This window comes from Megalopta genalis, chromosome 6 (assembly GCF_051020955.1).
Source record: "Megalopta genalis isolate 19385.01 chromosome 6, iyMegGena1_principal, whole genome shotgun sequence".
Lineage (NCBI taxonomy): Eukaryota > Metazoa > Arthropoda > Insecta > Hymenoptera > Halictidae > Megalopta > Megalopta genalis.
In genome coordinates, this window is record NC_135018.1 from 4,605,647 (window position 1) to 4,620,891 (window position 15,245).

At 41.7% G+C, this 15,245-nt stretch overlaps 1 protein-coding gene across 6 annotated transcripts in view; it reads right to left on the reverse strand.

Annotated features, from left to right (window-relative positions):
• sv (paired box protein shaven) overlaps positions 1 to 15,245 on the reverse strand; it is a 248,830-nt gene that overhangs the window by 14,800 nt on the left and 218,785 nt on the right. For all 6 annotated transcript variants that reach the window (XM_076522549.1, XM_076522547.1, XM_033476260.2 and 3 more), the window contains one exon: positions 3,533 to 3,789. In XM_076522549.1, coding sequence (XP_076378664.1) covers positions 3,533 to 3,789 — 257 coding nt within the window. The remainder of the gene's footprint in view (positions 1 to 3,532; positions 3,790 to 15,245) is intronic.

The following is a 15,245-nucleotide window of genomic DNA, read 5'->3' on the forward strand; positions in this document are numbered from 1 at the left end:
CCGGTGTGTGTCCCCTACCGTCCGCGAATATAGGGTGGGACACGCCGGCCTTTTGGATTCCGCATGGGGCAAAAGCGCGCAGATGTAACGCGACAACAAACAGCCCCGATAGATTGCAATGCTTCCCTCGAGAGGTTGTCCGTAAATTCGTAATAAGCCCTGGGGATTCTTCGATCCCGGCTCGTCTTAGATCCTTTCCAGTAAATCACAAGAATGCTCATTGATTTTCAAGACTTTGCGATGAAATTCATTTCGAGTACGTCTACCTAGTACGTATGTGTAACACTTGGCAAGCAAGTGGAACCTTTTCTTTAGAGTAAGATTTCTTTTTTAATTTACCGTTTAAGGTCTCGTCAACTGTTTTACGTTATTAGAGACCACGTTGGAAGAGGCATGTAATTGAATAAAATTGTTAAGTCTGTGATTATATCAAATGGTGAAGTTCTGTATCTTTTAGAAAGGCTAACACTCTTTTACATGAATCTGCTGTTTATATTAGACACCTACATGTGTGATAATACCATTGCAATCTTTTTTATAGTACAGTCTCTTCCTGGTTTACATTCCTTCACAAATATGTTATCACGATGGTTTTTATAGATTTATTACTAAAATGAGTAGGCGCAATATATAAGGCAGTAGAGAACAATATAAATAAAACATTATAAGTAATACAAAACATTATTTTGTGAACTGACTGAAATTATTCAAGAAAGGAAACATTTTCTATCCGGTTTCTGGCCGATGCAAATGTCGATGATAATTTATATTTTGCATATAGGCCCGCAGTCTTATTGTTGCAGAACAACAAAAGCAAAATTAAGTGATAGATAATGTTGATGAGAGCTACTTCTAAAGCGTTACTATAAACCACTGCTATGAACATAAATATAGAATATAGCAGATTTCTTATAAACAAATCGAATTGTTCAAGTTGCTCATTAATGAATAAATCTGTGTAAACGATGTAAATCATTTCATGAGAAGAACTATGCATATTATGTAGTCTATGACGATTATAATATAACAAAATATGTACACACACTAACACTAATTAATAATATTTTTATTATATTTATACCACAGGAATTCTTTTAGTACGAACGATGTTATAGTTATCATAAAATTAAACATGAAAGTAAGAATTTCCCGAAAGCTATATACAACATGTTGTGGATATTTACTGTCCTAATGCGATTTGCACGAGACAAGAAGCGTCGGAAGTTGCTTTCGGCCGACAACGCAAGAATGCCGCTTAGTGTCGCGATTAAGCTCGGGAAGAAAATAAACGTCGAGCTTTGTACCTGAAGAATTTAGCGCGGTCCAGGTTCCCATGAGTTCGGCAAAAAACGAAGCGCAGCGGGATCGCTCCCTGGATCGTTCGCGTGTCCTCGATCAAAGAGTCCTATGGACGCGTTTCGTGTCGGGAGGTGTATCGATTCGTACGTGGTGAGTGGAGCGGTGCCGATGGTACACGAGTAATTCGATATAATCGGATTATGAGAGCGGCGATATGCGGTCGCAAAAGTGGTCGCGTTCGCGGCGAGAGCATTCAGTGTTTTGCGGCCGCGGAGGGTACGCGTATTAGATTATAAACTTCACAGACCACAGAGGCTTCTATCCCGACCCAACGACACATTAGTCTCCCTGTCCTCCTGGGAGATTATCGATGTATCCGCGAGCACCTTTTAACCGGCTGGAATTTCAACGAGCGAGCCGACGACTCTGTCCTGCGGTGGACGTGTAGTATATTGTACCCGAACAAAAATTCACAGGGAAAAGAACACCCCGTGACGAATCGGGGAGAACCACACGGCGCATACGCCCGATTGGTATTTCGTTCTTTTCCGAGGTAATACGCTTATACCACTGACCACTAATTCGAATCTTTCGCGCGCCGAGGAAAGTGGAATCGATTTGTTTGCGGTCGTTTTCGACTCTTTTGGAAATTGCGATTAAGGAAGATCGCGCACTATGGAACAAAATCGAACGAAGATAACTAAAATATATTTTCTATATACAATTGGACTGCGTACAAAAATGATCGAAACCAGATCATTTGATCTGACACAGCTATAGGCGTTTCTTATATATATAAATTGAAAATTGAATGCAAAATGAAGGAAATGTTTATAGAATCTTGAAATCATGAAACATATTTCTGGCCAGATCTCATCTGTTTTACATTAAAATACGTGTTTGTTTACGTAAACATTCGCTGTCTACCAAAAGTTTAAACACTAAATCGAGAATTCATCCGTATTGTCCGCATTTATATGCAAAAGTTTGGAGAGCACTGGTTAGCTACGGATTGGGGGCCCAGCGTCTAGGACAAAATTAAAGGGAGCGGAGAAATTCGTCTCGGTCGAATCGTGAAAGGAGCCCTTCGTTGCTGACCTATTCGCAAGTCGAAAAATTAATAGCCAATTGCCGCAGGTTCGATGTTGTCGACCTAGGACCGAAGTTTCTCTTCTGGCTTGGAGCAGTTCCAGTCACGTGTACGCGGCACGTGTCGGGAATATTTCGGGCCGCGTTATTCACGCAATGACAGCAGAATGAATCGCAGCACGTGCTGGCCGACATTTGACTGATAACCTTGCCGTGTATGTAGCTAATCTTGGTCGGATCGTGGCGAGAGGAGGACGAGGCGGCTCGATTGCTGGCAAATAAGATGATCTGCCAGATAGGTATCCTTTGAATCAGATTAGAAACTGTTTACCCTTGCGGTAATAGTTCGCGATAAGCTAACCACCGACTGAAATCGTACTCGAATAACACCATTGTTGGGAATTGATCGTCGGTTCTTTACTCGTCGGCAAAGATAATCGTCTGCCGTGCCCTCTTGCGTCGTGCGTTAAATAAGACGAAAATCGCGGAGCCGAGCACAATAAGATCTTAGAAATGCAGCGGGAACGACCGGCCGGAGCATCGTCGCCTCGGTTTCTCGCAAAACAGTTCAACTCCTCCATTGTTCCTGATCCTCTGCCGCCCGGCGAAACTCGTGCCGATTTACTCGGCTGTGACCGGCTCGATCCAACAAGTGATATCTTGTTTCTTGCCTCACTTTATATAACGCCGCTAACTATTGTAAGTGAAATGTAGTCGCGATGCACTGCGATCCGATCCGATCCGATCCGATCCGATTTTCGGCTTACATAAGTGCCGCGAAACAGCTCTTTCTTTTCTCTCCCTTACGTCCCAATCCGAAAATATAAACGAAACAAAGGAATAAAAAGATTTAATATATCTTATTAGATAAATACGAAGGCGCAGCAATTGGCCACCCTGCGGTAACCGGCTCCACCACCCTATGTGATCCCTAAAAATGTATCAGAGGCAGTAGATCGGAATCCTGCACAGGATTCTGCACTGTAGCGTTGCGACGCCGAAGAACCGCGACCATTTCCGCGTGACGAAATCGACCGATAATCCGTCGATCGCGAGAAAGTCATCGTCGGCGATCGGAGTAGCGGAAGAGTTCCGTATCGACGAGGGTCGAGGGATCGTCGACACGAAGTATTCAATGACTCACCGTCGTCGGTACGTTTTCTCTTGATGCTGTTGCCATTCGGATCCTGATGGTGAGCCGGGATTCCCAGGATGCCGCTGATGCTGTAAGCGTTGGGAGCGGTCGCAGCCGGATGACCCGCTGCCGTTGCAGGTGCATGGGCTATCACCGACACGGAACCACCTGATCCTGGCTGACCTTGTTGCTGACCTTGCTGCTGCTGCGCCTGCTGTTGCTGATGCGCGTGTTTCGCCTTCTCCGCCGCTTTGTTCCTCACGATTCTGCGGACAATAGATCCAATCCGGCGTGTACAGTTACCGGTCATTAAAAAACGACGCAGTTGCATCGCTAACAGACGAATGTTTTACGACTACGAAGCCCTTGCCTTACAATTTCATTTTCAGCTTCGTCCTACTTATACGTAACCGTGAAAACTGATTCGGTATCGTTTCAAAATGAATGTTAAATTTAGAGATTGCTATCCCATACGTCGGTCGTCGATGAGTCCAGTTTGATACTTGGAATTTACGAGGAGATATCGTTTTAAGGAAAGGCGTATCGTCGATACTCTGGACTTGATTAATACGAATATCAAAATTAAGCTTACGTACGCGAGTAATTGTGCAAACTTTTGGTATGCAATACGCCAAATAATATCGATGATTCGTTTATAAAAATTGAGAGAAGGTAAATCTTATTCGACTAACCTTAATCGTCTATTCGTATCGTATCGTTCTACGTCAAAGGATAAGAGATTCTTTCATCACGATTTACAGTTCGAAGAAAGGACATGTCCCTTGCAATAATCTGTACAAGAATGCAGCAAGCGTTGTCCACGCTTTTCGGTATCAGAGCCAATTCGGAACCTGTTCGATCGGGACTTTCCCGAGGATGACTAGGGATTGTCAGACGCCGATCCTCGAGCTAGGGGTTACGGGATGATTAATTACGATTACGCGGGTCAGTTCGCGCACAATCATTCCCCGTGGCCAATGCACTTACCGCGTTGGTACCACGGTGGTCGGGGCACGCACTCGAGTACGCATCAGCACTCTTCGGGAGTGTTCGCGTGTAGGTACAGTGTGCGGTGCACAGAGGAACGTGTGTCGTTCGCCATTGTTACGGACAGGCAGGTCGGTGCGCCTCCGCCTTCGATATAGAATAGCTACGTGACTTTGCGGAACGGTCGCGTATCATAATCACATCAAGAAGTCCGCGGACATCAAGCAGCTATAACGAAGTTCCGTGTCCATCTCCCCTCGTCCTTTAAGCCGCCATCCGGCCGTGCACCGACCGCTTATTATCCATGATATATTGTGCGTGTGGTTTCAATGGTCAGCCGGTCCGACGTCGGTATCAATTATCCTGGCGAATATTCACCGTGGCGTTGTTAATCTCGCCGCGTGCGAGTCGCTGCCTACCACACTACAAGGAAGTCCTACAAGATGCTGAGCTCCACCCTGGACCGGAAGTTCTCCAGTACCGCTATCGAGTATAGCCTCGGTAAACCGTCTGGTGAAGCCTTCGCGGTAGGGGCGATCGAGTTCATTATGTACCCATCCAGGTTAAATGCAATACGAAGATTTGTCGGCTGCAGACATTAACTGTTCGAATGCCGTCAAGATTGGGAGACGATTCATTTGCCTAGTTTTAAAAACTAATCTTTTTGATAACGTATTCAGTGTATCAAATTTGTTTGGGGTCTGCAACATGGAAACGACAGCATAAAACTGTGCATTAAATGTAAACGTTATTTGTCGAAGACGTTGTACATGTGCAGAAGTCCTATAAAAATACGATATCAGCCATATTAACACGTTGACTGCCACGCGTATTTACAACAAAATCTCCTACGGGCCACCCGTGCCGCTATAGGAAGCGTGCGCTGTTAATTCATATCTGTTTCTGTTCCTGCATGAACAGTTGGAATCTTTGCCGAGTACCGAATGGTATAACTTAAAATCTCTGCCCTTATTTTTTTGCAATGATGAAAAGAGATCGAATTGCCCGGAAGGAGAAGCATAAATAAAATTACATCGTCAGATTCTGATTTGGATACTGATAAATATAATCGTAGTGATAATGAATGTTATGAAGATACTATCGACGAGATTTTACGAGAATTGATCATGGAAGAAGAAAGAAATGTTGATGATACCGAGGAAGCTACAGTTCAAATAAAAGATACGAAATGGACCGATCAGAGGCACGAGCATATCTGAAAAAACCAACAACTTTTTGTCCAAGCTGTCCTGATCAACCTCAACTTTGCAGAGAATGTTTTAACGTTATACACTGCGAATAATTTTTTTAATAAACCATTTTTATAAGAATTCAATAGTTTCATTACCTCCTGTAGAATATTTGTCGAAATATTTTCGGAAATCCTTTGTAAGTAGTCAAATCAGCGTCACCCGAATTACGGGTGACGTGGCCTGATGAGAACTTTTGCTGTCACCCGAATACGGGTGACGCGGCAGTCAACGTGTTAATAGCAAGCAAATTGATTTATTATATTTTGTATAGAATTGTATTCCACGTGAGAAAGTAACATTATTTTTGGTAAACGAAAGTGTCGGTAGAACTGCAAACTACTGTTACGTTATTAAATTTTTCAGCACATCTGAATTACTTAACTGAGTAACTTTTTGATCTTTAGACAAACTCGATTAATAAATAAACAGCAAAGTGGCGTATAAATGAGAGTCGCAGTTGAAACCGATCGACAAATGCTACGTAGACTGATACATTCGTTTATCCCCGCTCGACAGGCTAATGAAAATCGGGGACCTGTTCGAAATATTTTAGCTGCAACGTATATTTGCCCGTTTTTCCGGATTTAGTGGTCCCAGTGGTAACTCCTCGATTTTGTGTAACCTACGTACAATGGCCGAGTGATTTCTCATCGGGACGAGCCGGCGCGTAACGGATCGACATTAAGTCCTTCGTTTCTGTCGTGGATGTGTTTGCGGGCTAGGTAATCGTGGGGGTGTGAGCTACGGCGATCAATCAGATGACACCTGTTGCCCAATCTCCCTGGTTCGTTCGCCACCTTCACCAATTCGCAACAATTAGCAACGATCCTTATCAGGATTAGGGCTCTAGGGTGGATGGATACCGGGGTTTCTAAATCGTTGTTCTGCCAAGGTATCTTGATAGTCCTATCTTTGGGGTTACGCTACTCCCAGAGCAAATAAAACGAATAATTCGACGTGTCCCTTTAATTAACCAACACTCGTCCCGGTTAGAAATACTTTTACAGATTCATACTGCATTTTATAATGTAATTCTTTATCAAAGCTGTTACTGTAGCAGAGTTATCCAAATTGTTTGCTTCTTCTTTTGAAATACTTCGGAGAACCTGCACAGCTTGAAAATAGGAAATTGTTGAACAAAATGGACACAATTCTTAGTTTGATAGTTGTTCATTTAAATGAAATCTTGTATAACTAATTATGCGAACCTTCTAAAAATTTACAAGAGACTTTTCATTTAACTCAATAAATATTACAAGTTCCAACAGATTCAGATTACTCTTCAATTATGTTTATCTACGAAGCTTTTTTTATCCGGATAAAACTAAAATTCCAATTATACTACTCATTTTCGCCTGTATTATCTATGATCTTAGTTTTACAATCGGAAAGCTGAATGTTTTTTCAAAGACAATAGATTCGATAAAATTTTCGTTATAAATTCTTGTGAATCCTATCAGTCGGTCAAGCATTCACTTACAACTGTTCCAAGTTCGAATTAAAAGATTTTTCAGCGAAGTGTGCAATGATCGTAGGTGAAAAATCGGGCTAAGTCCGTGAATGATGGAATTGAAACGCATGGCTTCCGTGAAACTCGGCAAAACGTAACGGGCTGAGTGGCGGCATAATGAACACGATCGCCGATCTAATAAGTGCAACGACGCCAGAGGATAGTGTCCGTACAACAGGTGCAGATTTTATCGGCGTACAGATGGTGCGAACCGTTGCCACACGGCGCGTTTCGAGAGCCGAACAAACGGGAGCATTTCGCTGAAGACCATCGGCCGAGCCGTGCTTCGTCTTCTAATTAGCATCGCATTGGATGTACTTGTTCGTTATCGATGCATTTATAAGTATTAACGACCGTTAGCCGATTCGGCGCAACACGTTGCATGATTTATGCAACCCCGCCGCCGAGAAATTTATACTGGACATACTCTATTTAATTTCTTCGGGCTCGAGCGGCCAGTTTTGCGAATATCTGTATCGTCCTTGTTGGCGGTACGATATAACCTTGATTATCCGTACCTTCGACATATCGATTCTTTTATTATTTATAATAAATATGTGAATCTAACGCTATCTATACACGGCATTGTTTATTGTACAAATCCGAAAAGATTTAATCTAGTGCTATAACACTATAACGTCTAATGATTGATAACTAACGAATAATGATTATCGTCATATGTTCAAACACAAGAAAATAGACAAGTAGGTATTTTAACATGTAGCAAATCTTCAACACATTATTCGAAACTATACAATCTGATGAACAATCTATCACTATCTATATTATATAACTAACGCTATCTATATATTTGATGAACAACTCGGAGGTTGGTTTTATCTCTTCAATATGCACGATTGCTCTGATAAAGATAGTATATTTCACATACTCTTCTGAGAAATTAGTACTTGCCTGTTTCTCCTGCGAATATTATTGCCAGTCTCGACCATCGAAATCATTCTTTAACATTATCGTTTATAAAATAATATTAAGAGCGTCATTTAAAGTTGTCACCTTGTAACCTTCTCCGCAATATTTTTGATCAAGATTTATGTGGTTTTCACAAGGAGAGTCACGAGACCGAAGCGACTGCAGATTCGATACGTTCATGACGGAAGTAATTAAATTAGAAAATACTGTTATTATCTACAACATGTTAAAACAACGAACGCAGAAGATTAGTATGCAAGTCTAGCAACGACTAATGCTGTAGCTGGTGCCTTAAAAATGTTCCGATTCAGTTTAGGAATTTTTCGGCAGACTGCGTTTTAAGTGTCTTACGTTCCTCGGTCGAATTCCGAGCAACGCTCCCAGACTTTATTGCGGCTTCACGGCTCCTCGTGAAACAGAAAGAGGGTGAAACTGTCGCTGCTGGAAAATCACATGGCGGTTTCCATTCACGAGGGGGATGGGAGGCCAGATCCTCGTCAATCCTTCGCGGGAAAGAAAGAGGAGGATCGTGGCCTCTCGCTCGTCGGGTTTCCACAGGGTTTCTCCGTCGCTCTGACGGTTACGCCTTGTAGAAACCAGAGGTGGCGCCCAGAGGATGGCGGAGCAGAGTTATGAGGGTAGAGCGTGTCGAGGGTGCCACGTGGGAAGAAGCTATGCCTCCCCTGGCGCCATCAGATCGTTCCCCAACGGCCACTCCTGAACTAAACTGCTCGGCTATCTACCTTGAAGTGCTACCAATCCACCCTGCGAAGTCAACTTTCCTTGGCCGTCGTTTCGAACGCGTAAATGTCGTTTGTGTACCACTTAAACCGCCGCCGAATAACAGGATAATTAAATAGCAAGCATAAATGCAACACCGTTGGATCCACTCTTTCTAAATGTATGTTATTCGATCTACGCTCTATAAATTCTCCGGTTTGCCCAGTCAGTCGGCTGCGTTGCAAAATTAATTACTTTGGAATGTAAGTTAAATATATACATATTCAACGATCAGTTTGTCATGCAGCTTTACGGTATGAGAGTGCAGCTTCCCGTGTGCACTGTAATTGTAACGCGGCCCGTGCTTTCATTATACGCTGAAAAACGTAGAATCCAGCGATTATTATGGTCCGAATTTCCATCCGTCATCGGTGTCGTACATCATCTATTCTGTAATTCGATTGAACATTCTCGACGGGAGGATTCTATCACTCGAATCGTAACAGAGTTTATAACGCACGATTTTAGTGTCATATGAAGCATAACGACCGTCTAACGTCTCAGGTCGATACTTTAAGACAGTCCTTCGTCTCGTTGCCGCTCTGGGCCAGCGTAAAGCAGTAGCTACGCAAAGACGTTGCCAGTGTAGGAGTAGAATAGTTGGTACGGCGGTGGCGGGGTGGGTTCAGCCGAGCCACGGCTCTGGAACCACAAACTTTAATGTTGGCATTACTTTTATGCGCGACTTTATGCCAAGTATCCCATCAAATATATGACCCGCGCTCCTGCACTCTTCCCGGGGGTGAGCACCTCCAGTCTCTCTCTTTCTCTCTCTCTCTCTCTCCTCCTTTCTCTCTCTTTCTCTCTCTTACATCCCGCTAACCTCCGTCCCAGCGCGAGGCTAAATTATTGCGAATAAAACTTTATACTCAAATTACCTCTACGCCAACTTTATCGCATTTCGCCGGTAGTCCCGCCACTTCTCCAGGCTTCGGCCACCCTCTGACAGTTCGCCCCCGTCGTCGGGGCATGGTGACTGGGCGAACTTAAATTTTCTCCCGTGGATCCAGGTTAATTTCCACGGATTAATCGGCTGTCTTGTCCCCCCTCCCCCGACTTTTTGCTACGTCTTTTCAGACATTATCCAGTGATCCATTCTGCGTTACGATTCTCATATTTTAGGGTCGGCGAGCATGGTGGCAGCAACTGATTATCAGGTTGCAATCTTACTGACACTGAAATCGAGTTAAAAGTATCGTGCCTACAGATTTAATTGATACGTGGCAACCCACTGTAACTGAAATCAATTTCACTCAAAAATTTGAAAATTTCTTCGAACTTGAAATATTTCCAACTGTGCATGTTATTCGCACGATACTTACGATTTTCGAGATTTATTAAATACAAAAAAAATTAGTTCACCATCGACGTGAAGACATACTTTTAATATAGAGAAATATTAGGCGCAAGAAAGCAGAACTTTGAGATGTCGATAATTTTATATTGAAATTATATCTATTAATAAATCTCTGATTAAATATCTCTTATTATCTCTATTAACAAATTTTGACACAAGCACTTAGTATACATTTCAATTCTATTGTCCATTAAGACGCTAGCAATACGCCCAAGTCCCATTTAGGTATTACTTCCTACAACTGTTTCTATAAATTAAAATTTAAATACAATCATTTGTAGAATAATATAACAAAGCGTCATATATTGCATTATTACGAGAGTACGAAATGAATTAATAAAGCCCATTAACAAATCCAGCCAATTAATAGTCGATTAATAAATTTCAATGGATTTTTAAAGACTTGTTCAATCTAGGTTATATATATACCCTTTATGACCCTTTACGATCGATGTGGAAAATTTGTATTTTCTGTTGGAATTCACAGTCTTGTAATAAGTAGCTTGTGTATATATAATATATATACACACAAGGGAAATCGTTTCCATTTTCAGGATAGAGTAGATGATAATGCTGTAACGTTATTTGCGATGTTTTTGACTATATTATTTGACTATATGTTTTGATTATATTTTACAGTTCGCCAGCTCATCACTCAACAAATGCACAAAATCCACAGTCTACCCACTACTATTTACAACACTTATCCACGATAATTCCAAACTGGATACCTTCGCTGCGTCTTGTATAAAAGTCCTTAAGCTCCAAAACTCCATACAAAGTATCGAAAGTCTTTTGAAAAGAGGAGGAAGTTTCTACAGGATTTTTAATCGACGATGGTCGAACTTCACCCTCAAGTAGCTCCCTATAGGGGCCGATTCCGGATCGGTACGACTCTGCTAGTGAACGTCGCACGCTTGATCGCGGTTCCAGAGTCGCGTTAATCCGGTTCATTCGCGGCGCTAACGCGGACTTTAAAGTTATTACGTCCCATTATATCCCCCGAAGAGGATTGCGGGGACATTTTAGGTGGCTTTCCAGGATTTACCATTCTCGGGGCAGATGCTTCGAGCGTGTACCCTCGACTCCCTTTTCTCTTTAACCCGAAGTCAAGAAAAGAGATGCGGATGGAAGTCAGGCTGCGAGCGCCGCGGAGGAGAGAAAGAGGGTGCGCGAGAGAGACTCGCAGAACTATTCTGTCGAGCTGTAGACACAATACGGGACTCGCTCCACGGCCATTGTACGCCCTTCAGAGCCATACAATGGCTGGAAAAGGTGTATCCTGATATTCCACCACCTCTCGAGAGAAGCTGTAATATACCCCGAGCGTGCTGTACTTGCCGCTTCTCGGTATAGCACGGTGTGATTCTTGAACAAAAGCTGCTCCCGAGGACACGGGCTTCGCCATTTCCATTGCCAGCGTTGTCTTTCGCGCCGGGATTAATTATTGTCGGCAGCTACCTCGCGACGATCCTCGTTCACAATTCGAGGCGACGATTGAAACGCTCTTAGCGACCTGATTCGGAAGAATATACATTTTTGCACGAATATTCTAATAGCAAATGGAACTAAACGGAGGAATGACAGTTTCGTTAGGTTCGTTCGTCGGGGAACAGAAGAGAATTGCGTAAAAGATTTTCCCCGACACGGAGGTTCTGCTTTATACACCGTAGGTAGTCAGGTAGAAGTTGGATTAAAGCAGAGCACCACGGTATAACACCCTAGGACCGCATCCTAGACATTTTGATGAAGTGTCCCCACTCTGCTCCCACTGCGCCGAGTACCAGAGACGAGTACATTATTATATCCGGGGACGTAGTTCGCATTGTCAAACAGCAGCTGCCTGCTTCGTACACACAACTATATTAACTGCGACACCGTACGACCACAACGACATCCTGTCGCTCGTGTGTACCGTCCGACGGCCGGCTACGTGTTTGTGTGTTTGTTTGCGATTCTCAGCGCACCCTACAACAAAAGATGCCTTCCCAACAATGATACCGACGAGTCAACAGTCACGAGGATCTTCTAAGCACAATGTAACGCGCGATTTATAATATATCGCCTTTTGCCGACACCTCTCACCCCTCGGATAGAGAGTCAAGAGGATCTAGTCTATCTGCAAACCATTATATGCGTTTCGAAGCGTCGAGATTTATGCGCGCACCGACCTCTATAGATCGATGTATCGCTCGATCCTTTGAATTTTCCCTGTGGCGTTTCGAGCCTATCATTTACGCCGACATGCGAATTTTCAGGATAGTATTACTTGTTTATTGATTCTAGGATCACCTATTATCGTTTACTGGAGATCTAATCGCAGCATTATTGTCAGGTTGCGGTAGCTTGTGCAAATACCGTTCATAGAAAGGTATCGGAGGGGTAAGATATTCCTTCGCGAATGACTAAGTTTTTAAAAAATGTTATATTTTGTTAATATATATATATAAGATTCAAGGCTGTACTAACACAGTAGTCATTAATCATTGTAATTAACTGGAAAATTTGATATTATGATAGTTAAAAATAATTCTGGATAGTTCTTAAAAAATCTGCATCTATTTCATGCCTCATTGAAAGACATTTTTTATTTGGGCTCCTCTTCCAGATCCAATAGCAACTGATTAGAAAAAATAAATTAATCATTCGTCCGAGGCTACAGATCACTGATTAGTGATTACAGATTATCAAATGCAATCGTGATTACTGATTTAAATTCTAGTGACGATTAATTGTTCAATGATTATGATTATCACGATTACTTTTTGAAATCAATTACGAAAGTAATCACAAAACAATCGGTTGCTGGCCAACTCCGTTTGCTGTGTACTTCTGGGGAGTATATATTTAAGAATATGCTGGTTCAAGATAACTTTGGTTTGGATTGTTGTAACCTATTTTCACTTATTCTTCCATCTTTCATTGAATATGTAGCGAAAGAACATTACCAATGATTTCGTATTTTGAAAATTCTGGCAATTCACGAATGAAAAATCTCACTAATTAATTTCCGCGCAATCAGAATTTACGCGTTTCTATTTCATAAGATCTCGGGGCTTTAGTTTAGCAGGTTTTGCAAAATGTAACGAGGCAGTTCGCGAACAGTAAAATATTTTGATCACTTCAGCCTGTACTAATTAAAATATTCGTCAGGTATTTTAATCATTGGCGGTGCAAGAGTTGGCTGGATTTTTGTGATTCGCGATTGCAACTGCTGCGAGATTATGTATGGCGTAATCTCGACAGCGCGGCGCGGCGGCGCGGCGTATGAGCCGTGGCCGCCGACGTCGCCATTTTGTGCCACGCTCGATTACTAGGCATATCACGTTAGCGATGCACTATACAATAATATTCGATTAAACTTCTCCGTGATTACTTTATTGCAGATCGTCGATTAATCTTCGAATATTCGTCGGTTCATTAACTGTCAATCATCCGGCGTCATCGAGCTATTAAACGCCCATTTCAGCGAGTCATTGCGCTACGCGTAGAAATTCCATCTTTCCCTCGTTAGCGATATCGTTAACTATCGCAGGATAGTTCTTCTTGTTAGTTCCTGGGGTTGTCCGTCGTATCGCGATAAAATCTATCGAGTCTCGTCGATGGGTATTAAATCATGTTTCAGTTGGTTGGTCGTTTTCGCGAAATTATTATGCTTTTATAAAGTTATCTATGAGATCACTTTTTGTTAAACGAAAGTTCGACATGTAACTCGATGTTTCGTGTTCTTAATGTAATTCGTGGATCTTTATGCAAGAAGAAGTTCAGTGCATCAGTTGGAAGAAACGGCAATTAAATAGAAAAATCCTTTAATCCCTACAGTGCTGACTAAAATGAAAAAGTATGGTAGAAGAAATATCTAGTTTTTATATTATTTTTATGACTTTCAATTACATTCGTATTATACGAATACCATATTCATATCATAAATTATATAAAGTATATCAAATTTGTCATCGACACCGTAAATTAAACAATATGGTTGTTGTACAAACCACGAACGGACTAAACACTGAAGGGATTAAAAATACAAATACAATTAAATTCTTTTAATTCTTTCCTTTATCTTAAATTCAACCTATTGATTCTTGTTATAAATCCGCAGTCGTGCATATATGTATAATGAGATATAAAGAAATCGCGCTGTAAGAGACGTTTGCTATTAATTCATTATCACATTATCTCCTTCACAGTTACGATTTGAACATTTTCGATTCTAATAATTTCTCAGAAGGAAAAGAAAATTGATATTTATTGTGTGCCTTCATTTACTTGAATGCTTAAATATTACTGCCAAGAGAATAGAATCTTTTTCCAACTTGAAGGAACGGAGTAACATTTATAGGTTATTGTAGTGCTGTGTCTTTGATTTCTTTTCGGGCATAATTAACTTTATATTTATCGATTAGGATATATTAAATTTTTTTATTCTTTTGTTCTGTTTACGTTTTTTTAAGTTAATTATACACGAAAACGAATCAAAGTCACAGCAATTGGTCACCTCAGAATAACCGGCTCCACTACCTTACATTCATTTATCTCATCACGAGTCGGACTAGTCAAAGTGCGGCAAAATGTAAATATTTTCGAGGCTTAACTTTACGTTCTGAAAATATGTAAAGCATTTTCCATAACAAAATAACTTAAAGTACACATAACCTTGGCCTTTGCAGTCTACCTTCGAAATCTGCTTCAGAGTAGTTCATCTAATCGAAGAAGCTATACAATGCTCGCGTCGACTGTAATCGACTAAGTATGCGAGACTCGTTCCTGTGTTCCAGTTTCTCACAAAAGATCCTTTCTAAATATTCGCGGACAAGAATCTCCGCTGACGGTTGCTCGGTGGGACAATTTTGACGGTATGTTGCCCGGAGTAACTTTGGTATTCTAGCTCTCAGCCAAGAA